The sequence below is a fragment of the Trichechus manatus genome, unplaced genomic scaffold, assembly GCF_000243295.1.
Source record: "Trichechus manatus latirostris isolate Lorelei unplaced genomic scaffold, TriManLat1.0 scaffold00256, whole genome shotgun sequence".
Classification (NCBI taxonomy): Eukaryota; Metazoa; Chordata; class Mammalia; order Sirenia; family Trichechidae; genus Trichechus; species Trichechus manatus.
Window position 1 is genome coordinate 373,125 of NW_004444192.1, and position 25,109 is coordinate 398,233.

Genomic DNA, 25,109 nt, shown 5'->3' on the forward strand with positions numbered 1-25,109 from the left:
TCCTATCTGCTGCCTAGCCCTGGCCATTTAATAGCCTTACTTAATCAATTACTCTTTTGTTGTTTCATCTAAAAATGTAAGAGACCCTAAAAAAACCCGTTGCTGTCAAGTTCATTCCTATTCATAGCGACCCTATCAAGACAGAGTAGAACTGCCCCATAGGGTATCCAAGGAACGGCTGGTAGACTTGAACTGCCAACTTTTGGTTATCAGGCGAGCTCTTAACCACTGCGCCACCAGGGCTCCGTACGAGACCCTAGGATAGATTAACTCATCCCAAATGGACAAGATGACCTGGTACTTTTCCAAATTTCTGTTGCCCAAATTCAGCAGTTAACAAATTACATGATGCACATTATTTTCCACGTTTATGATCTTAGAGGGGGACTAAAAATCCTTGGGTATACTGAGTATTTTTAACATGTTTTGCTATTCAATGGCTGGAGCTGTCTAAATGCAATTATGAAGAAGAAAGGAACAAAGAAATAGAGCCACTGTCTCAGGGACCAACTATAGGACTGGTGGCTTGAGTATGTCATTTTTGCTTATCCCAGTCACCTTGAAAAGTGGCATTATTATTGCCATTTTACAGATTAGAAATTGGAAATTCAAAGAGATTAATATCGAGGTTACACAGCCAGGTAGAGGACTCAGCATGATGTCTGGCACACTAGCAAGCATTTAATACAGAATCAAACTTGGACCGACTTGCTCCAAAGCCCATCCTCATTTGAGTATGCTATTTTCTCAGGAAATCATGAAAACAGTGGCAAAGTGTATGCAGGGAGAAGGGTGGGAGGAAATAGAAGTTGGAGAGAATTCACTTGGAATCTTTCTCTTCCTAGGTCAAGTCTGTGGAACAGAGAAGGGAACACATGGGAGTTCGCCACTGTTAATCTGTCTGTTCTGGGGAAGGCAGCTTAGGTGGGTGCGGAATGAAGGTTCTGAAGATCAGCAGACACCATGTCTGCCTCTGTGCTAAAACCAGATGGACATGTCTGTCTCACATGTCTTTGACAGGAAGGTTTTCATGGCTGTTTCCTATAGAAAGGTTTATGTAGTCCATGATTCTGAATCATGACACCTTCTACCTGTGGTCTCTGGAAGGGGTGTGGGGGAAGGGGGAAATTACTCTGTCTGAATGTCTGAAGGATTCAGGCAAAATCTTCCATTTACCTTAAACCAGACAAGTTGAAAGAAGGCCTAATGTCCTCTAAAGTGTATTTAAGGTGGCTGTGCTGCCTCTGTGTTTAATTTCGAAAGGATAATACTTTTATGGAGCTATGTAAACAACAGTGTCTATAGTAAATGTGCTGAAGAGAAGAAAGGGAATTAACTGGCCAGTCCCTGGGTGAAGTGAGTTGTATCTCTGGAGATCTCATGTTTTGTTTATCCTCTGTCAATATAGCTTTCCTGTGTGCTGACTCCAGAGTTTCCATAGGGCCTGTTTTTAGAGATAAGACAAAAAAAGATAGAGGAAGAGGGAGTAGCTGGAAATAGGTGGGAAAAAGCAACAAAGAGGGAAAATCGTTGTAACTCACAACCAAAACAAAACAAAGCAAAAAACTCAGTTGCCATTGAGTTGGTTCCTACTCATGGTGACCACATGTGTGTCAGAATAGCACTGTGCTCCATAGGGTTTTCAATGGCTGATTTTTTTGGAATTAGATTGCCGGGTCTTTCTTCCTCCTTTTCTTTAGCAGCCAAACATATTAACCATTTGCACTACCCAGGTACCCTCTGATAACTCATTTGTTGTTGTTAGGTTGCCGACGAGTGGATTCCAACTCACGGCAACCCCATTTGTGCAGAGTAGAACTGCTCCATAGAGTTTTCAAGGCTGTGACCTTTCAGAAGCAGATCTCCAGGTGTTAACTTCCAAGGTGCCTCTGAGTGGCTTTGAACTGTCAACCTTTTGGTTAGTAGTCCAGCACTTAACCATTTGTGACACCCAGGTACTCCATTATTCTTTTTTTTAAAACTATGCATAAGGTGAAAGCTTACAGAGCAAATTAGATACCCAGTCGATAGTTTACATGTAAGTGGTTCATGGCCTTGGTTTCATTCCCCACAATGTGTCAGCACTCTCCCCATTTCTGCCCTGGGTTCCCTGTTTCTTTCTGTCCTGATTTTCTACCCCTTCCTGCCTTCTTATCTTTGCTTTTGGGCAAATGTTGTCATTTTGATCTTGCATAATTGATTGTTCTAAGAAGCACATTACTCTCTGGTGTTACTGTTTATTTTATGAGCTTGTCTATTGTTTGGCTGGAAGCTGGCCTCTGGGAATGGCTTCAGTTCCAAGTTCCAGGTCAGAAGGGTGTCTTAGGGCCATAGTCTTGAGGGTTCTTCTAGTCTCTGTCAGACCAGTAAGTCTAGTTTTTGTGAATTTGATTTTTTGTTCTACAGTTTCCTCCCACTCTGTCCATGACCCTCTGTTGTGATTCTGGTCAGAGTGGTCAGTAGCGGTAGCCGGGCACCATCTAGTTCTTCTGGTCTTAGGGTCATATAGGCTGTGGTTCATGTGGTCCATTCATTAATCCTTTGGACTAATTGCTCCCTTGAGTCTTTGGTTTTCTTCACTTTCCTTTGCTGTTGTTGGGAAGAGGCCAATAGTTGTATCTTAGATGGCCACCTGCAAGCTCCTAAGACCCCAGACATTACTCACCAAAGTAGGATGCAGAACATTCTCTTTATGATATGCGCTATGTGATGTCAACTGATGTAGATGGGACTCCATTATTCTTGTTGAAAGGAGTCAAAAGGAATTACTACTGTTTCCCTTTCAGTTCCCATAGCTACAAAAGAAGCTCAAGACACACAGATGGATTTTATGATGTTGCTGAGTTTTACATCTGAGTTGTATTACTGAGATATTTCATACTTGCAAAGATGGTTTTTTTTTCCCCATGCTTAAATTAATGAAGGGAAACTTGCTATTTGGAAGGAAAAAAGAAAGAGTACTTACCTTTGTATCCCAAAATGGCTACTGTGATTGTTAGCAAGGCACACAAAATGTATAATAATATGATTGAAAACTTCAGTGCCCAGTTATTTTTACATTTGGTACACTGTGTTCCTTCCTGAATACCTGTAAGAGAATTCATAGTTTAATAATCATAACCAAGAAGATCATTTCAAAAATCATCTCTTTGAATTTTGGCTTAAATATTTTGACTAAGAATAATTTTTACATACACTTGCTATACTATCAGTTGTATTTTAAAAATGAACATTTTTATCACTTAGCAACACATGCACTTCAAATATTACTGTTATGTTGTTATAACTGTATTCAATATGACTTGAAAGTAGCATATAACCTTATCTCATAGAACATAGTTTCTAATCAAATCTATTACTATAATTACAATGATAATTTCAATAAAAATCTCTTTATGACCAAATATTTAAAACAGTCAAATCTGCTTGTTTCAGATAATATTAGATCTACAGCAATTTAAACACAACAACAACGAAATTGTAATTTGTCCTTTGATGTTTGTTTCAGTGGTATGCTGGAGCTAGTTTGTATTGGCTTGTAAGAGCCAATTGTTCAATTTTTAGGAATTTTGTTAGCTGGTTGTTAAAGAGTTAGTAGCTTGAAATCAGCTTGGAAGGGGGCATTTACACCATGGAAAATGGCAAACACTACAAATCAGCACTTTTTTCCCCCTGGAGAGCAGGTTTACCAGCATGCCATTGGTTGTCGTGTACTATGTATGACCTACAGCAGAAAACATAGGTAATTTTAACATTAAAATGTCCAGTATATTTCTTATACATTCTTATGCATTACATATATATAGAAAAAAGACACTGACTCTTATTTAAGTTATCACAGTGGTTTGAATAACAACTATGGAACAAATAGAAAAGCCAGACATTTTTGATGAGAGGAGGTAAATGTTTACTACTCACAGTTCAACTTTTTGAAAAGCATTCTAGCCTAAGTGGTAAACTGTGGGGATATATGCCATTTAAACATGGCTGCACTATTGCCAACTGCAGCCCCCATAGGCCTCTATGCTGCATAGCATGTTGAGACTTGTCCCCAACATGTTGAGACTTGTCCCCAACATGTTGAGACTTGTCTCCAACATGTTGAGACTTGTCATGACTTGTTTTCCCAAACCTATTGTCACTTTACTGATTGGCTTCTTTACCTGAATTCCTTCTCCCTTGCCCGCACCCAAAGCCCATTTTTCTGTTATTTGCTTCACTGCTTGCTGTATTGACTATAAATAAACTCCTGGGACTGAATCCGGGGTCGACTCCTCAGAGTGACTCTCCTGGCCCCACTTCTCTGTAAGAGTTGTGTTTGGTTACTGTCTCCGCTGCCCCGACATTCGCCGCTGCTGCGACAGTAAACCACCATCACTTCTGCAAGTGACTCCAGAAACTAACCCATAAAAAGAGACCTTTCCATCTGGTTGATTAGAAACCCAGAAGACAAAAGAATGTAGACATTTTAATGTAAAAATCACATTGTAAGGAGTATCAGGAGAGTCCTTGTTTTCCTAACCTGTTCCCCTGTGTATGTCTTACTAATAATGGCCCCAAGGAGAAGAGCCAGGGGCGGATCATCCAATAGGCAAGGTAAGCACGGGGTTTACTTTGCTTACCAGATCTGTAGTGAAAAATTTTACTTTTTTTTTTTTCTTTACCACATCGAAGACTCTGCTTCTAGGTATGGCTGGCATCTGTCTTGCTCTCAACCCCACAGCACCTTCTAGAGAATCAAAGCCTCTTCAAATTTACAAATCCCCGATGGGGCAGATGACCCAGTAAACACGGTAAGCACGGGCTTACTTGTGCTTACTTACTAATCTGTAGTGAACAATTTCACACGGATTTAAGCTGTGGTGAAACCCATGTGAAACTGCTCACTACAGATGATCTGGTAAGCAAGGTAAGCACTGTGCTTACCTTGCCTACCTTGCCTATTGGATAATCTGCCCGAGAACAGCAGATAAAGGACTAATCTCCAGTAATTGCGCTCCATGACTTCTGATGGGTAAATCATGAGGACTAAGCCACAGCTGAAGTTTGTCTCCTTTGGTTTGTAATTGTATGCATACTGCCCTTTTTTCAGTGAAGAGTTCTTCAGCTGTGTTTAATGCAAAATGATGACAGAAACAGCGTCTAACAGTGGCTCAAACTTAACTTTCAGGGTTCAGCCAGTCCCTCCTCTGTTCTGGGCTAGACACAAGGCTGGGGTAGGGGGGTGTGTGTGGTCTAATCTGTCTGTTTCATGATAGAGCAGTGGTTCTCAAAGTTTAGGGTGCATCAGAATCACTTGAAGGGCTTGTTAGAACACACTAATTCAGGGTCACTACGGGTTTGGTATTTTGGTTTAGGAAGGGGACTGAGAATCTGTATTTCTAACAAGAGTCCCAGGTGGTGTGGATGCTGCTAGTCTGGGTACCACACTTTAGAACAGTGCTTCTCAAACTTTAACGTGCTTACAAATCACATGGAGGAGCTTGTTAAAAAGCAGACTCTGATTCGCTAGGTGTGAGGTAGGAGCTAAGATTCTGCATGTCTAACAAGATCCAAGTGATGCCTGGTCCAAGGACCACACTTAGAGCAGAAACAGTTTAGTTTAGATGATGGCCATGCTGGACCAACCTTTGGTTAGCCAATTCTTTGAGGGGGAGGCTGTAAAGTCAGACTCACTGATCAAACAGACCTGGAGTACATCAGCTTCCTTGCATCACAATTTCTCTATTTATCTTACTCCGTTTCTTTCTGCTCTTCTTCTTTATAGTCACCTTTACACTTCAGCTCCACGTCTCATGTCTAAAACTGACCTCAGTACTAGCCCTGCCAAACCAGATCTCCAAGTTCCATCTGACTTTCTTACCTAAATACTACTATTATCCCAGTCCCTCAGGCTGTTTACCTGCATGACACTCATTCTGTCACCAGCTCCTGTTAATCTTCCGTTAGGATGTTGGATCATGATCAGCATCATCTACAGTTCACTGATGTTTACTTACTGCCTACACTGCACCAAGTTCTGAGCTAGGTATTTTCCACATACTATCTCTAATCCATGCGATAACCCTGTAGGAGGCGTGGCAGTGAGAGCTGGAATGATATCCTGTACACATCATGGCCAGAAGGCCAACCTGGGTCTTTGTGACTCCAAATGCCATAACGGCTGCATTGTGCCATGGTGCCTTGCTCTGGCCACCCTTTCCTCTCTGTTTCCACTGCCACCATCCTAGTGTGAGATCTCTTAATCTGAATGGAAACTTCCTCTTCCATTCCCGCTGGAATTCAACCTCACCCTGTACTAAAATACTACTGACCTCATGACATTTGTCAAAAAAAAAGAGAAACAAATAAACCTCCAATGGCTCATCTTTACTATAGGATGAAAACACACACACACACAATCTCACGCACACACAAGTCCATTCTTCTCCCCCCCACCCTCCCCCCAGCTTCTTCTCTATAATCTGGTAGTTTAAAACAAAACAAAGATCCTGTACATCCAGTTAAGAGTAAAAATATTTGTGAAATTGGGAGAGTGGGGAGTCTAGGCATACTCACAAGCTTGCCACATTCCATATTCAGAAGCAATAAACTTGTTTTGATGGCAACTGTAACATACAGAAGGATGAAAGGCACAGAGGTGCTGGGCTGGCCTCCTGGGGAAAGACTGGGTGACACTTTACGGTTGATGGGGGTGCCATGCTGTCATCACGGCTTTTGGGTTTTAGGACCATGGTGGGTGAGCTCTTCACGACTCTCCAGGCTGATTTCTTACATTCCATTAGAAAAGCCTCAGAAGACTTGGTCAGCGAGGAGAGAAGATTGAATCCGGGGGTTGGAGATAGCCTAGAGGTATCTGGTCAGGCCTCCTTACGTTACTGGTGGGAAAAGTAGGGGCTGGTGAGGTGAAGTCCCAGGTCCCGACTCAGTGCAGGCCCTTCCCCTCCATCCGTGCCGTGTGTGCTGGCGCTGTGCCACCGGACATCTCGAGCATGTGGTATTAATGCAGAGCCACTCCCAGACAGTTGTCACTGGTTCACATTCCAAAGAGCAGGGTCACTTCCTTACGATGTGCGCTTCTCACTGCCGACTGTATCAGCACTTAATCAATATCAGATGGCACTGCCTGGCCTCCCCTTCCCTTTGACACACTTTCTCTGTCTTGTTTTTCCTCCTCCCGGAGACTTATTTTTTAATAAGAATTCTGTTTTATCCTTCCCTCTCTGCCCTCCGCTGGGAGGACATCTGGCCAAACATACTGATACCTACTACAAAGAGACCCTGCTGGCTCACGTAGCTGGGGACCCTCCGCCTTGAACCTAGATGGTCACAGAAAACATTCGAGAGAGACATCCCCCCGTTACCAGCCTTTGTACTGTTTGTTTTCTTAGCATTACTTTGCAGAGACTGGGGACTTTGTTCCCATGAGGGGAAGGAGGGGAGAGGGAACTCATCTGCAGCGTGCTGCGGATAAGAGATTCCAGCTCAGGAAGTAAGGCTGTTTTGCCCTTTACCTCCAAGAGATCTGGCTTATCAAAAAACCTGGCCCCAACAGCACATTTGTAATTCAGCAGGCCACAGACGGAAAGTGCCTGAAGGATCCATGCCCTTCCATTGGTTGACTCTCTTGAGCTGGGTCCCACTGAACATGATTCTTGGCTCGTGTTTTGTATGTGTTTTCCAGAGTCCAAGTCTTGGTTATACAAAAAAGTTTGGGGGCCAAGCAAAGCCGGAACCACTCTGGTTAACTCGTTGCGTATTCCACGGAAGTTCAGAAAAGGCTGACAATTTGGTCCCCAGTGTCCAAACTCAAGTTCCTCGCGTTGCCAAGTTTCCAATAACTTGTTTAAAGTAAGAAGTGTGAGGATGGTGGGTGGTGAGCTGGCTGGAGAGAAGAACTGAAACACTACAGACAACAGTGCAGAGGGCCAGAAGAATTCACCAGCACAGAGAATTCCTTCCTGCTGTGGTTCTCCATAAAGGGCCCTCCCAAGTGCTGTGGTCCAGGCACCAATTCAGCCTGTTTTTTTAATCTTTTTGGAGGACAAAAAGTCTCCCTACTATCATATTTCTCTGCCGTGCACATCACTGAAGGTGGACTCATCTGTTAAATGGAAACATGGCACTCAAGCCCCTTCCTCATTAGGGGGAGGCTGGCACTGGGGCTGAGTGGGGGGCACTTCTGGGCTGTCTTAATTATCACAAATGTCTAGCTCAGTGGCTTTGCCATAAAGATCATGTTACCAAGGAGAAGCTTCAAAAAGCTGGTAGACTGCACAATCCAGAAAATCACAAGTTTTGATCTGAGATTTGCAGTGACCTTTTCATGTGGTTTTTTCATAGTTATTAATTTACTGCCTGGTGGTATATATTCCCATAAGCCTGTGAGAATGATTTGGCTCTAACAGTAAAACTGATGATTCAAATTAATTCCTATAATTAAAATGCCCTTAAAAGCAACAAAGCAGTAAGAGTTAACCTCCTGGTTGGTTACTTGAATGTTATGCAATATCACTAGGCCAAAAGTTAAGTACATAAAACACTTGATCCCACAAAATAATTAGCTTTTCCTTATTATAAAGGTCCTTTCCTAAATGATGGGATATGGATTTAGTTGGTAAAATTTTTTTTTTAATTAGTGACTAATTTACTTCCCCAAATAAAACCGTAGCATGGGATACCTCACAATGCCAAGTTTTGAGCAGGACAAGAATTGGAAATAAAATAGCTTTCTGTGCAATATAAATAAGGTCTCACAGCACCTCTGTGTCATAAAGATGTATTTGACCCAGAAAAACTATTTAAAAGAGGTGGTATCAGAGTCTGAACCTTCAGTGTTCATTCTGAACTTAATATCTGTTTAATTACCATGGGTATAGTTTTTTAAATTAAAAAATTTTCACGTATGTATTAAAAAAAAGCAGTCAGCTCTGTTTTTTTTTTTTAATTTTTATTGTGCTTTAGGTGAAAGTTTACAGAGCAAATTAATTTCCTATTCGAATGTTTGTACATGAAATGTTCCGTGACATTGGTTGCATTCCCCACAATGTTACAGCACTCTCCCCATTTCTGCCCTGAGTTCCCCATTTCCTTTCATCTGTATTTTCCACCCCTTCCTACCTTCTCATCTTTGCTTTTGGACAAATGTTATCTCGTATAATTGATTGTTCTAAGGAACACATTCCTTTCAGGTATTATTGTTTATTTTATGGGTCTGTCTATTGTTTTTGGAGCCCTGGTAGCACAGTGGTTAAGAGCTCAACTGCTAACCAAAAGGTTGGCAGTTCGAATCCACCAGCAGTTCCTTGGAAACTCTATGGGACAGTTCTACTCTGTCCTATAGGGTCCTTATGAGTCAGAATCGACTCGATGGCGATGGGTTTGCTTTTTTTTTTTTGGTTTTGGTCTATTGTTTGACTGGAAGGTGGTCTCTGGGGAGGCTTCAGTTCCGAGTCAGAGAGTGTCTTAGGGCCATAGTCTCGGGGGTTCTTCCAGTCTCTGTCAGACCAGTAAGTTTGGTCTTTTTTGTGAATTTGATTTTTTGTTCTACATTTTTTTCCCAAACTGTCCAGGACCTTCTGCTGTGATCCCAGTCAGAGCAGTGGGTAGTAGCAGCTGGGCACCATCTAGTTTTGGTCTCAGGGTCGTGTAAGCTGTGGTTCCTGTGGTCCGTTATTACTCTGGGCTAACTGCTCCCTTGAGTATTTGGTTTTCGTCACTTTCCCTTGCTCTGGACAGGAAAAAACCCAATAGTACCTTAGATGGCCGCTTGCAAGCTTTTAAGACCCCAATCGCAACTCACCAAAGTAGGATGTGGAACATTGTCTTTATGAACTGTTGTGCCAACTGACACAGATGTCCCGAGTTATGATCCTTCACCTTCAAGCTTAGGAACTTTGTCCTTCGAGGTGTTTCGTTATATCTAAGAGACTTCCATGACTGTGCCCCTTGTTTGCTCCATTGTCTACATTAATATACATGCAGCACCTACAATTATATATGTAGAAATATCCACAACCAAACCCATATCTGCAGGTAGGTGTGCTCCCTTACATTCTCCCAAACCTCTTTAGCATACCTATCTACCCCTTTATCCATTCGTAATACTGTTTGTTAATCTTATTGTTGCAAGATTGGCTATGTTACAGTAATTACTGTAGTGGCCCTTTATTCTTGTGTTCCTCTCAATTATCCTCCTTTGCCTTGATCATGTTGTGCTGACTTCTCCCATACTGTGTATTGCCTTTCCCTTCACCAATATTAACACGTGTCTTCTATCTGGTTAGTAATTTTCTCTTCCTACCTCTCCCATCCCTGGTAACCATCAAAGAATTTTTTTTTTTCTGTGTGTAAACCTTTCCTTGTTTTTTAAACAGTGGTCTCCTACAATATTTGTTCTTTTGTGACTGACTTATTTCACTCAGCATGTCCTTCATATTCATTCATGTTGTGAGATGCTTCACAGATTCGTCATTATTCTTTATCTTCGCATAGTATTTCATTGTGTGTATGTACCACAGTTTATCCATTCATCCGTTGATGGGCACTTAGGTTATTTTCGTATTTTTACCATTGTGAAAAATGCTGCAATGAACGTGGGCGTGCATATGTCCATTCGTGTCATGCCTCTTATTTCTTTAGGGTATATACCTCTGGTTTGGTTTTAATGTTCAGGGAAAAAAGAACAGTTATTATTTGTTTAAAGTTTATAATTTATACCCTGCCTACTAAAAAAAAAAAAATGTTGTAGGCAAAAACCAAATGTAATGGTCTCACTCAGAATACACGGTGTCTGCCAGAATATAGTGTCTCAAAAGAATGCCATTATTTTCTCTTTGTGGTTTTTGTTATAAGAAATCCTTTATTATATGAACTGTACACAAATGCTTTCAATTCGGAGGAGAGGAATCCCTGCTCAGTGTGGAGCTCAACCATCACATCTCTTACATTTGTCTATCCCAGCTGGCCCCTTTCCTCTTGGCCCCTTTCCTGTTAATTTTATTCTATGGGCACACAGCAACTGTCAACAATCCTGATGATACATTTCAACAACCCTGACTACTTCATTATCTGGCACTATCAAACAATGTTCTTGTGTGATTAAGTGCTGAGTATTTTAATTAAAAGTGCTCATGAAAATTTGGCTCCAGCTTAGGTCCTTGGAGTCTGTTGCATAATTGAGCTGGACACAGGTGTTTGGAGGAAAGCCGCTATATGTGTGTTTGGTTGGGGAGAGTCTGCTATTGCTATGAATGCAAAGAGGAAGAGTAGGGGGATGGCTGCTGTCACAGAGGCTATTTTGAAGATAAAATGGTTAACAAAGCCTGGTACTCTCCAAATACTCTCACCACTCCTTAAATTGTCATCACTGTTATTTTAACAACTCCTGCTTTTCCTCTGGGACTACCCCACCATGGCCCCTCAAAGCTGGGGAAATTTCCATGAAGAAAATTATCCACGTTCTGTCTACTTAGAGCAGGTTGGATTTTATTTATATATTAATAGGTTATGCTGTGACCCGAGACATTAATTTCTAGATTTCCTAATATGACATAGCCTAGTTAAGGCACTGTAATTTTTTACATATTTATTTTTCAGTATGTTTACCATAGAAAATTGGAAAAACCTAGAAAGGCAGTAGAGAGGTTTTTATGTCTTCCATAGTCCATTGACCAAAAATAATCTGTGGCAGAGGCCATTAGTTGTCCACCCAAATCTGTCCTCTCCTTTCATAGAACTAGGCTAGTGGCAGGCAAATGGCTGTTACTGGCAGTTAAGTACTGCCATCTGACCAAGTTCTTGCCAATGGAGGTTGAACAGAAGCCATGAGCACCACTTCCAAGTTTAGCTACCCAAAACCTCCCAGGCTTTTTCCTGCCTTCTGCTGGCTGGATGCAGATGACAAGGACCTAGGGGATGTTGGGCTCACAAGAGGGTCAAAAACTTTGAATCCCTGAAGGGCTGTGTGGAAGGCTGTCCCGCCCACCTCAACACCCACCCCAGAACTGTTACATGATCAAGAAACTTCTTTTGTCTTAATCCACTGAAATTTTGGAATGAAGTCGTGACCGGAGCCTAGCTGAACCCAAACAATACTAATCATGAGTGCCGTTTTAGTGCATCTCCACTCAATTCTTTCTCTACTTTGTTTTTCTAGGTAAAAGATCACATAGGTGATGTTGTATCATATTTCTGATAACAAATATTGGTCTGTGTTACTATAAATTCTTTATAATTTAGTGGCTGGACCGTATTCCATAAAGTAGCTGGTTAAACCATAATTCACTTAACTATCCTAAATATTGTTGATATTTGGTTTGTTTCTAATTTTGCCTCTACTTTAAAAACGCTGTAATAAACATTTTTGTGCAGAAGCCTTAAAAAAAAAAAAGAAGATACACCGTAGAAAGCTGCTGATAGGTTAGACTTTCAGTTTAGGAAGTGTACCGCCAAAATAAAAGGGAGCAGAAATGCCCTTTCAAATGTGGATGGACAAGCCTTTCTCAGAAATGAGCAAAAAAAACTAGTCTCCAGTAAGTTAACTATTACAGGCCTGCCTGAGGCTTCTGTAGGCTGTCATTTCTCTCACTATTCTGTGGTGACATGCTGCTAAAATAAATGCTCATTATCTCTGTGAGAAGTCAGGGTTGGCTTGGAGGTTGGCTGGTAATGTTTATGAGCCCCTCAGGGGACTCATCCCCCAGTGGTGACGGGAATTTTAGAGTGGGGTGGGCTGGGAAGAGAAAGCAGTTTTATAATTTCAAGGCAACTTATGGGATACTCAGGGGCCTTGCTGAGTTTAAGCCTGAAACCAAACTAAGCTGGCTGCCCCATTGAGTTTTCTTTTGAAGTCAAAGCACTCTGAAACAGAGCCTCAGAAGCCTGTCTCCAATGCTTCAATCATCTCTGGACCCACACAACTGCCGGTGGCATAAGCCTGCAGGAGTGGAGAGAGACGAGTTAGCAGGAAGGAAGGAGGTGAAAGAAGAGGCTATTAAATGGTGATTAAAAAATTAAGTTATCTCTTGACTCTTAATATTAATCCATCTGGAGTACATGGCAAAAACAATTCTTTTTACAAATATGACCTTGACCTCATCGTTCAGAAATTCCCCATAGTTCTCCACTGCTATGGCAACAGCTCCAAGTGTCTCAACGGAGATCCTGAGATGCTCACCAGCTAGCACCTCTGGTCATGCAGATTCTTGGAACCTCAAGGCAGGAGGAGCACAGCTGTCATCGAGGCCAACATTCATTTTACCAGTGAGGAAACGGAGGCCCAGTGAACGCCACTGCCTCACCCCAGCTCACAGCCCTGGCTTTAGGACTCAGGTTTCCAGATTCCTAGATAGAGCTCTTTGGACCATGCTTCTTTCTTACTACATCCCACTTATTCATTTAGTCAAGAAATAAGTATTGAGCACCTGCTATGCACCAGGCATTGTGTATAAAGATGAACTAAACAGACAAAAATCTCTGCTCTTATGGGACTTATTCTCCAGTGGGAGAATATTTTAATATTTTAGAAGGTGATAAACGCTATGGCAAAAAATAAAAGCAAGGAATGAACAAAGGGCATGCGAGAGAGAAGGTGGATGGCAATTTTAATCAGGGTGATCAGAGAAGGCTTTGCAGAGTGACCTTTGAGCAAAGACTTGGATTGGGGAAGGAGCAAGACAGTACTTGGGCGGAGGGCTACCCGTAAAGTTGCTCCCTGTGCTCTCCCCAAGGTCTGCTCACTCTCTATCTGGGTCTTGACGTCTGCCCTCCTTCTCCCTGAAACACTCTTCCCTCCCTACCAAACCGCTTCCTTCAAAACCTTACCACTAATTTCCCCCTTAATGAATCTGTTCCTAGTTAGCCTCGCACCAAGCCCAGCTGAGTACCCCCAGCACCCATGTGGTTTACGCAGCAATAATCTACACTCAGTTGTGGATTTTTCAAACAATTTAAATGCCATCTTCATGGCTATTTCCTCCTGTAAGTATAAAACCCACTGCCATCGAATTGATTCCAACTCACAGTGACCCTACAGGACAGAGCAGAGCTGCCCCATGGGGTTTCCGAGGCTGTAATCTTTACAGAAGCAGATTGCCACCTTTCTCCCACAGAGCGGCTGGTGGGTTTGATCTGCTGACCCTTCGGCTAGCAGCTGAGCGCTTAACCACTGCGCCACCAGGGCTCCTTTCCTATTTGTTGTGGTTGTTGGGTGCTGTCGAGTCGGTTCTGACTCATAGTGACCCTATGTACAACAGAACAAAACATGGCCCAGTCCTTTCCTATAGGTGTGGAAGTTTTATTTCTCTGGAGCATTGCTTTTGCCTTTCTCTAAACAAACCAGTACTCTACAGTACTCTGCACATCCTGTGTTTTAACCAGCAATATGACTGCAGCGTGATCCTGGCAGTGGGAAAGCGGGGCCCCATCCCTCCCTCAGTGAATCTCCCTCACACACACTGGAACCACCACATCCCCTAGCTCTCACGGTGCAGAGGATTTCACAACCTCCTCTTCCACTTTTGTGTCTAGCCTTCCCCATGACAAGTGATGTGCTGATCTCACCGTCCCTCAGGCCAGGATGTGGACTGGAGACCACGGTGATAGTCCTGGGAGAGGCAACTGCTCAGGGGTCTGAGTGTCAAAATGCAGACATGCGTAATTGCACCTTCCTTCCAAACAACTCCGCTCACACAGCCGCAGGAACCTACGGGCGGACGGAGGGGGAGATTGTTTTTTCTCCACTGGGGGGGTGGTGAGGGAAGGAGTGGAGGAGGGATGCAAAGTGAGTTACTAATTAAAGGAATGTAAAACATTCCTTAGACCCCTTCCCAGACTGAAATGAATCCCGAGATTCCAAAGCCACACAGCATTTCTGCATTTTCTGTGTCTCTCAGCACTCAGAACACTAACTCTGATAGGGCAAAGATGAGAAGAGCAAACCAGTAACCCAACGCTTGCCTTGAGTGTTGTTGTTTTAAAAAGTGTCATTTGGGGGCAGATGAGGAACTGATCCCCCACTCATCTGTCATTTAGTCATACTGTAGTGGCTTGCATGTTGCTGGGAGGCTGGAAGCTACGCCACCGATATTTCAAACACCAGCAGGGTCACCCATGGTGGATGGGTCTCAGTGGAGCTTCCAGACTACGACAGACTAGGAAGAAAAGCCTGGTGGTCTACTTCTGAAAATTAGCCAATAAAAACCCCATGGATCACCACAGAATATTGTCTGATATAGTGCTGGAAGATGAGCCCCCTAGGTTGGAAGGCACTCAAAATAGAGTAGCCATAACACTGAACTTGAGCATACTGACGATCATGACGATGGCACAGGACAGGGCACCGTTTCATTCTGTCCTACGTGGGGTCACCAGGAGTTGGAGCGACTCAACGGCAACTAGCAACAACAACAGAGGAACTGCTGCATGATGATGGGGATGCTGCTGAGCAGGACAGACCTCTGTTAATGACAGTGTGCTTGGTGTTCATCACCGAAACAGTGTTGGGGCATGTGGAAATTATGCTGCCGAGCAGCAGGTGCTGAGAAAGACTAAATCCACTGCCTCTCACATACCTACTTAATTTTTTTAAACCAACAAAACTAGTGTTTTGATAACAAAAAAAAAGGGCTTCAATATAAATGAAAACATCAATCAGGCTGACAGGCATTCCTCATTCCTTTATGAATATGTGTTTTTTTTTTTACTTTCTTCCAGTGAAGACTATAATTGAGGACACTTAGAATTAAGGGAAAGGGAGCCAAGACAGGGCAACAGATTCTATTTGGTGTTTTGAAGTCATTATCTATTTTGCACTGACCGGGCCTCAGTCTGAGCCTTAATGAGAGATGAATCACTTCACTGTAACTGACCCAGAAGAGGAAAAGCTGGCAAAGAAACAATGAGGGAGGTGGGAGGGGGCTATTTTACCTACTAATGGCTCACAAAGGTTGTGAGGGGTTGAGAGGAAGAAATCTCTTCAGTGCGCAGGTAGCTATGGTTTTAGAGGTTAAAGGGAAACAGAAGTGGAAGACTACTGAGCAAAAAAAGTTAGAACGTAAAGAAAACGGACACTCACGAAATTTTTCAGGCCTTTGTGAAGAGTTCATAAATAACTGAGTTAAATTTGGACTGCTGTCTACAACTGAAATACTTGGATAAAAAGATGGATAAATACATGTATTTGTATAGACAAAAACACACACAAAGTGACCATCTTCAGACAGTAGAGATGTTAAAAAAAGAATTTCTAAAGCAGAATTCCAAGTCACAATTTTCCATAGATGTAGCCGGGTGTGCTGGAGCCAGCTGACACTGACTAGCAAGAGTCAGTCATTTATATCACTTTACGATGCCATGTTCAGTGACTTTACATTGGTAACTTGAAACTGGTCATGATGGGAGTATTTATACTAAAGAAGGCAGCAAACACTACACATCAAGGCTTTTTCATCCTGGAGAGGTGATTGTTAAACATTTGTCAGCACGCGACTCAACCTAGTGCAACTGATCCGTCACATTTAAACAAAATCAAACAACTGCTCTGTCCAGATGAAGTAAACACTGGAGAAGCTGAGGATTACTGGCATCGTTATGCCTCAATGTGGTGGAGATCATACTGGAGTATTGGTCCATCCCTCTCCCTCAAGGTTATATAGATCTTTTATGAGTTCCTGTTAATAGTATTCACAATTTGCTGTTGTTGTTAGCTGCTGTAGAGTTGGCCCCCAACTCATAGAGACCTCATGCACAAAGGAAGGAAGTGCTTCAGATGGGACCATTGTGACCCTTAGGGTTTTCATTGGCTGATATTCAGAAGTAGATCACCAGGCCCTTCTTCCTAGTCTGTCTTAGACTAGAAGCCCCACTGAAACCTGTTCAACATCATGGCAACGTGCAAGTCTCCACTGACAGACAGGTGGTGGCTATGTAGGAGGTGCACTGGCTGGGAAACGAACCTGGGTCTCCCACTAAACCACCAATGTCCCCTGTATTGAAAATAAGGTGTTTTGAATTTAAAACTTCCATGGAAACTTAATAAACTTCAAATTCATAATCTCAAACTGAGACTGTTTCAGGTTCAATTCCCACTTGTCTATTCACTTCACTTCACAGCACAAACGCAGGTTTGACATAACTCTGACCAACCAGCCTGAGAGAATTCCCTTCTTACGTGGAGATGATGTACAGAAGGACTAGCTCTGATCGTCACCCACCTGAAGTTAGTGTGGCAAAGTTAGGAGGCACAGCCCAGGTGAACCAACCTAAGGACGGGCAGTTGTGGAGGAGATATTTCGGTTCATATGAAGGAATCGTCATAGAGGAAGAGATTTTGAACGATAGCCCTCAGTGTGGAAGATGTTCTTGTTGCCTCCTAAAATCATGCAGGACTTAAAACCTCATCTACTGGGCAGAAAAAATCCAAAAGAGTAAAGGAGAGGGAAACTTCCTTATATTCACAAGATGCACAAATGTTTGCAATAGCAACAACCAGACCAAGAAACAGAAATACGAAGGCATCTGAAATGCACCAGCTGAGCTGTTCACAGTGGAGGTGGGATGCCTTTTGAACTGGAACCTTAGAGTGGAGAATCGCAAAATGGGCCTGGGGCACATCGGCTCTGGTAATAAGTGAACAGTGGAGACCAGAGATGCAGAGAATATATATACAATGACCAAGTGGGATGATATGAAATTTTTAGGGTAAAATCACATAATTGTATTCACACCCAAAGAAATGAATTTTATTTCCCAAGTAGCCAAACAGCCCCTATTCACGGTTTTAAACTGGTTCAACAGACGGAAAGATGAAGAGGCTCTGGATGAGGACTTAACAACATCGTCCAACCCACACGTCGCTGGGGGATTTCTCCACCACCCCAGTGAATGTGGAATTTGCAGTTAGTATCAGAATCACCCATTAGGGATTCATTCATATATTTTATTTCTAATTTGCAGCCTATTTTGTTAACATTCATTCCTAGTAAACTGTATATAGTTTAGAACCTAGTGTGAGTTCATTAACTTGTCATTTTTTAAGGTATCCTGTAGGAAAAGAATCTCTTCCAAGGGAGAAGGTGCCGGGGGGTGGGGGGACTCATAGCTCAGGCGGCACTGAGCCTCTCTTAAGGGTGATGGAAAAATTTGGAAACGGAATAGTGGTGATGGTTGCATAATATGATGAACGTAATTTCAATGTCACTGAATTGTATGTGTAAAAGATGTTAACATGGCAAACGTTTATATAGATATACAGATATATGTGTATGTATATATCCACCACAGTAATTAAAAAAAAAAGAATCCTCAGTTAAGAAGAGGTGTTTGTCTTGAGTGGGATCCCAATGGCAGGCTCAGCTTGGCTAAGTGGACCAAGGAAGCACACCTCTTCTAGCATGGTACCTGAGCCAGGGCCCTTCCTGCCTGAGGCAACCAGCCTTCCAACCCTACTACTGGAAAAGTAACTTGGATCTCAAACCAAAAACCAAACCTGTTGCCGTCGAGTTGATTCCGACTCATAGCGACCCTGTAGAACAGAGTAGAACTGCTGCATAGAGTTTCCAAGAAGCAGTTAGTGGAGTTGAACTGCCGACCTTTCGGTTAGCAGCTGAGCTCTTAACCACTGCGCCACCAGGGCTGCATTTGGATCTCAGGTTCTACTAATGATGGGTCATCTTTGCAAACATAAACCAGTTGGTGTCAAGTTGATTCCTGACTCATGACAACTCCATGTGTATCAGAGTAGAACTGTGCTCCGTAGGGTTTTCAATGGCTGATTTTTCAGAAGTAAATCGCCAGGCCTTTCTTCCAAGGCACCTCTGAGTAGACTTGAACCTCCAACCTTTCGGTTAGCAGCCGACCCATTAACTGTGTCCTCTGCTCAGGCACTATTTCATGCCCATCACATTATGCATGGCCTTGAAGAGGAACTGAGAAAGGAGGATTCAGTGATCCACAAAAAGTCTGTTCCTAAACAAGGAATAAAATGACATCCAGACTTAACAGCTATGCAACGTTCCTTCTTGCCAGAAAGCAGTTCTGTTACAGCAACAAAGCTAGTAAAGACAACTAGCACCTGGAAATACAACCTACTGGTTGCCTTGAAACAATCTGTCACTTTATACAGCGCTTAGGGGAAACACCACCTAATAAACAACACCTAGTAAAGCAAAAGAACATTCACCATAGTAAAAAGAAAAATCCCACGTACAACCATGCTTATGACAGTGCTTATAAAATTAGAAATGCTAATTTATTAGGGTAATACAGAACCTCCAAATGATTGTGTGATTGTGTATTTACTAAATTTTATCTATAGGACTACTGCGCAGGAGTAAATCTTCTTGGCTTTGAACTTGGGGTAAGATCAGTCTGTTTTCACTTGCCAGACACCATAACCAGGCACGAATCATGTAAGAGAAGTGTTTATCCAAGTGGAGCTGGAGAATTCAGGGGCTCTGGGCTGGGGGCCGAGGCTCATGGAGGGCTTTTTGTTTCAAAGGCTGTTGGCTTCTGCTGTACAGGCCTAGGGCAGGATGGGAAGGATCACAGGGTAGGGGACAGAAACTTTTTTTTGTTTTTTTTTTTTTTTTAGAAAAGAGCAAAGACTTGTGATTATCTAGACAGAATAGGAAGAAGCGGAAAGACAACAAAGAAACGACAATAAGCAACAGGCCTCATAAAACAGGAACGTTCCTCCCATTGGGCCATCTGTGCTCTCACAAGGCTGGGTGACCCTGGGGTGGAGCAGCTGTGCTTCTCGCACTGGGACGCAGAGATGATACTGATTCCTTTTGTTTGTAATGAGCACAGGTTCTAGAGAGTGATGCGCATGGAACAAAATGTTTGCACAACAGTCATGTAAAATTATTTGGACATCTAGGGTAAAATCAATCAAGTATGTCAGGGAAATAATTCAGTACCAGTCTACCTCTAGTCTTAGAATGTGATTTTTATTTCCCAAATGGGCCATTAGCCTCAAAGACTAAGGGTTTACATCTGCATACTTGGCCACAGAGTGGGGCTGGGTTTCCATTCTAGTTCTGCCCCTCAAAGGAGCCTTGTGCAGCCCACAAACCGTGATCACAGGCAGCTCCGCCCATCTGTCCTGAGCCCCCTGCTCGCGGCATCATGCTTAGACAATGAAAGCACATGATCTCCTGGATAAACATATTTCAGAGTTCTTCCCTAATCTCAACGCCCCTCCTTCCACTTACCCTCATGGAACACAAAACAGGTAATTAATGGAAGATGCCAAACTGACTCAGTTTATTTTTATTCCACTGTCTCATTTCTATTAAGTTAAGTTCCACAGTCCTGAAGTCCCTGAGCCAAAGCTGGGAGCGGACGATTCAAACACTTGATGTTGGTGCAGAAGTAGGAGCGAAATATAGTTTCCTATAACATTTTTGTATGGTACACCTGCAACAGTGTTATTTACTGACACTGGCTAATATAATTCATACAGCGTTGAACACTTGGGATTCAAGGGTACATCTAGAACTACTTTATGCCAGGGGGACATTTAATGGCGTAACACAGGAAGTATCCTGATGTTTCATGTACAGGGGATCCATTTTGAGTCTGATCGCCCAGCATAAAAAGCTTGTCAGCTAAGTAGTTAAATCCTCTCCTATCTTTAAAGAAAGCAGAGGTTCCAACTCTGTAGCAAAAGAAAGTGATTCCCTCCAAGAAATGAGTATATTTAAGTTAGAGAGTCAGTGAAGACTAAAAAGGTGGTGGTGGTGGACAGGAACACGGACAGACTCCATAGTGAGGCACGCATGGTTTTCCTCTTTTTACATTTCCATCTTGATGAGAAATGTGAAATTTGTACACAACTTCAGAACAAATAAACAGGCTTCCATTTTGTAATTTATACTGCTAATCTTATCTACTTATCAAATAGGATCTTATCAGATTTGCTCATGTTCCTGATGGTCATACTTTCTTCCCTCCATGGCCAAAGGCTGCTAAGGGGCATATTGTACATCCCTCTTAATGTTTCTAACCCCGACACCCCAATACAAGAAGCAGATATCTCCACTGAGACTGAAGAGTGGGGGACAGAGTGGCGTGAAAACATGGAAACTCATTCAGACAGGACCAGAACTATTTTCTTTGCTGCACTGATTAAGGGTTCTTATCAGCTCCTTTGTGAGGGGGTTCTGGAACCCGGTATCAAAACTCATCATATGTCCTTTACAGTTTATTGTATATAATTATGTACCAGGAACTGTGTGTAGTCTGCATTCGAGTGTGGGATCAGTCATTCTTAACAAATCCTTTTGTTGACTTCTTTAAGTCCTAGCTAAGAGACCTTTGGAATCCCTGGGAGGTGCAAACAATTAATGTGCTCGGCTGCTAACCAAAAAGTTGACAGTTTGAGTCCACCCAGAGACACCTCAGAAGAAAGGCCTGACAACCTATTTCTGAAATATCAGCCACTGAAAATCCTATGGAGCACAGTTCTACCCTGACACACATGGGGTTGCCATGAGTCGGGGTTTCCTCGAGTCGGAGTTGACTTGACGGCAACTGGAAGAGTCCTTTAAGGGCTCACTGTAAACAGATAGCTGAACTGGGTAGAATGGACTACAGGTGGTCCCCCACTTATGACTGGGATCTGTTCCAATGACTCTGTTGTAGGTTGGTTCTGACATAAGTTAAATACCTTATTTTTTTTTAGCTTCATTTTTATTGCCTTTTATTATTAGCATCTTTATAAATCCAATCTTTAGTTGTCTTTAGGGGTTGGAAACATTACATATACACTTACAGATATGATGACATCAGCAAATTCCGCTGCACACTGTCTGCAGTACGTATTACTAACGGTAAAACATACAGAAGAAAATGGACAGTCATAAGTACAGTTTGTCATAACTCAAATACATTGTAAGTTGGGGACTACCTATATTATACCCGTTGCCATCAAGTCGATTCCAACTCACAGCGACCCTATATTACCGAGGAGAACTGCCCCATAGGGTTTCCAAGGAGTGGCTGGTGGATTCAAACTGCCGACCTTCTGGTTAGCAGCCAAGCTCTTAACCACTGTGCCACCAGGACTCCTTATAGTAGAACTCTAACGCCCAGGGAAGAACCTGGGAAAGGCGCACCCCTCACAGAATTCTGCCTGGTGTGCTTCATGGTCCGTCTGCACGTGAACATCAACCAACAGGTATACTGAGTGCAGACCCTGTGTCCAATACCAAAGATGCTAATATGTGCCAACGTGACTTTAGGCACCTAAATTTCTATTTATCGTACTGCTGTGAAGCTGCTACACTTCCCTGTTAAGATTTTCTCCTTGTTCCTCTTCTTAGTTTCGGCCTCGTCTTGCGTGTGGGCCCTGTTCCATGAAAGACCCAGAATGAGGGCGGCGGAAGGGGGTGAGCTCCCAAATACCTAAGGCCTAGGCTATTTTTAAAAACCACTTGGCTGATGTACATGTCTGTAAAGCATTGCTAGAATTGGAGGTGTTTCAACAGCAATGAGGAGCATATGAGACTGAGTGATCTAATACAGAGGATGAGTTCCTGATGATTCAGATTCACTGGGTAAGGAGGCAAAACAGATCTTGAGTAATAATAGACCCTGATGTTCTAAAAAAATACATTCCGTCATTTCTAAGAGACCATAATGTATCTTTCTATCTTGGGCAAACTCTAAGTAACTTTTGTCAAATATACATATCATGTTGTTGTTAGCTGCCACCGAGTCGGCCTGACTCATGGTGACCCCCCATGTTACAGAGTAGAAGTCCTCCGTAGGGTTTTCTTGGCTGTCATCTTTATGGAAGCAGATCACCAGGGCATTTTCCATGGAACTGCTGGGTGGGTTCGAACTGCCAACCTTTAGGTTAGCAGCCAATCGCAAACCACTTGCGCCACCTAGGCTCCTATACATATCATAGATTCTTAGTATTAGGGAACTAAAAGGTCCCTCTAAAATCTTTGTTAAAATATGTACATTTTAAACATGTGTACATGTAGGTTAACACAATAGCATATCCAATTTACAAATGTGGTCTGCCATTGTGAATAAAGCCACTCAAGGAACAAGCAACATGAAAGCTATGATCTTTCCCCAGAAAAATGCAAACAGACCTACACTTGGATGTGGTTTCAGGAGATCCACAGACTCCAGAAGCCAGCCCATAGGCCTTGAGCTCAGAACATTTGATGGAGGGCCTCTCATAGGAAGTATGAGTAAATTGTTTCCTGCTGGAATTTATAGGTGCTAATAAGTTCTCTGAAAAACTAAACCCACTGCCATTGAGTTGATTTTGACTCATAGCAACCCTACAGGACAGAGCAGAACTGCCCTATAGGGTTTACAAGAAGTGGCTGGTGGATTTGAACTGCTGACCTTTGGTTAGCAGCTCTTAACCACTACGCCACCAGGGCTAATAAGTTCTCTGGAGCCCTGATGGCACAGTGGTTAAGAGCTCAAGCTGCTAACCAAAAGATCAACAGTTCAAATCCACCAGTCATCCTTGGAAACCCTGTGGGGCAGTTCTACTCTGTCCTACAGGGTCGCTATGAGTCAGAATCAACTTGACAGTAACGAGTTTTTTATGGGTTTAGTAAGTTCTCTACAACTGGAATGCTCCTTAGAAGTGAGGATGGGGGACTTTGTCTTGCTGATTTTGGACACATCATCAGGAAAGATCAATTGCTAGAAAAGGACATCATGGTTGGTAAAGTAGAGGATCAGCGAAAAGAAAAGAAACCCTCAGTGAGATGAACTGACACAATACCCACAACAATGGGCTCAAACATACCAACAATTGTGAGCATGGTGCAAGATCGGGCAATGTTTCATTCTATTATACGTAAGGTTGTCATGAGTTAGAGCTAACTCAACAGAAACCAACAACAACAGTAAGTTCACTGGTTGTCTGTTATTCTGGTAAGTTTACTGGTTGTCTGTTATTCTGACATACTTCATATCCATCACCGAGAGGACAATCCCATTTACAAACATCTCCTCCCTCACCCTTCTTTCCCACTGATTCTCTTGGATGCCTGGCCCAAGCAATGCCTAGCTGGCCCCTCTAACTAATTCAATACAGCAACACATATGCATTGGGACTGTAGATCACAGTTGTCTACGCAGCCAGTTAAGCAGCATCATTAAGACAATCCAGTGCAAAGTGGCAGAAAAGGATAGAACCATCCAGAAAAGGGGAAGAGGCTAGACACAGATACGGGGGTAGTCGGGGAAAGTTTATCCATTAAAATCAACAAGTACAATGTTGACAATGGAGGCGCAGATGTCCCATTAAGAAATGTCCTACTTAAACTGTCTCAAAAAGTTGGCAGCTGTCCTTGTGGGAACCAACAGCAGGAGCAGCAGCAGCAGTGGTAGTGAATGGATCAGAAGTGTCCTTTCTGCACATCTGGCTTCATCTTGGTCATGTCCCTCCTTGGTTCAAGCTCCTTCGGAAACTTCGTGTCTCACTCAGCAAGAGCCCTACATTGTCTGCCCTCTCCCATGCTGACACCTGTGACCTCATCTACTCACCCCTCTTCCGCTCTGCTCCAGCCACGCTGGCCTCCTTGCTGCTCCTGGAACACATCAGACAGGGCCTTTGCACTTGCTGTTTCCTCTGTCTAGAACTCCTTACCCCTGGATATCCTCACAGCCTACTCTCTCACTTTTTTTGGGCTTTCTTCAAATGTCACCTTTTCAGAGAGGCCTTCCCTGATCATCTTTTTGGAACAATGTAACCCCTCATTCTCCATCCCCCTTTCTTGTTTAGTTTTTCTCCATAGCACTTTTCACCATTTAACATACTATATATTTTACTTATTTTTTGGCCTCCCCTAACAAGGATGTAAGTTCCATGCAGGCAGAGACTTGTTGTCAACTGTGCTCACTACTGCATCCCAGTGGCTGGAATGTGAATAGACTAGCACCTGCCTCATAGGGCTGTTGAGAAGACCTAACGAGTTAATACATGTAAAACAACTGAACAGCACTTGGCATATAAAAAGAACTATGTAAATAACCCTAGTAGATAGTTATTATTATGCCCATTTTACAGGTTAGGAGACTGGGGCTCAGAGTAAATTACTTGAGGTTACACAGTGGCTGGCAGAACT

General features: G+C 42.8%; 1 protein-coding gene across 1 annotated transcript in view; it reads right to left on the reverse strand.

Annotated features, from left to right (window-relative positions):
• The window catches only part of COLEC12 (collectin subfamily member 12), a 225,309-nt gene that overhangs the window by 40,173 nt on the left and 160,027 nt on the right, over positions 1 to 25,109 (reverse strand). The window contains exon 3 of the mRNA XM_004389698.3: positions 2,966 to 3,088. Within this exon, the coding sequence (XP_004389755.1) occupies positions 2,966 to 3,088 (123 nt within the window). The remainder of the gene's footprint in view (positions 1 to 2,965; positions 3,089 to 25,109) is intronic.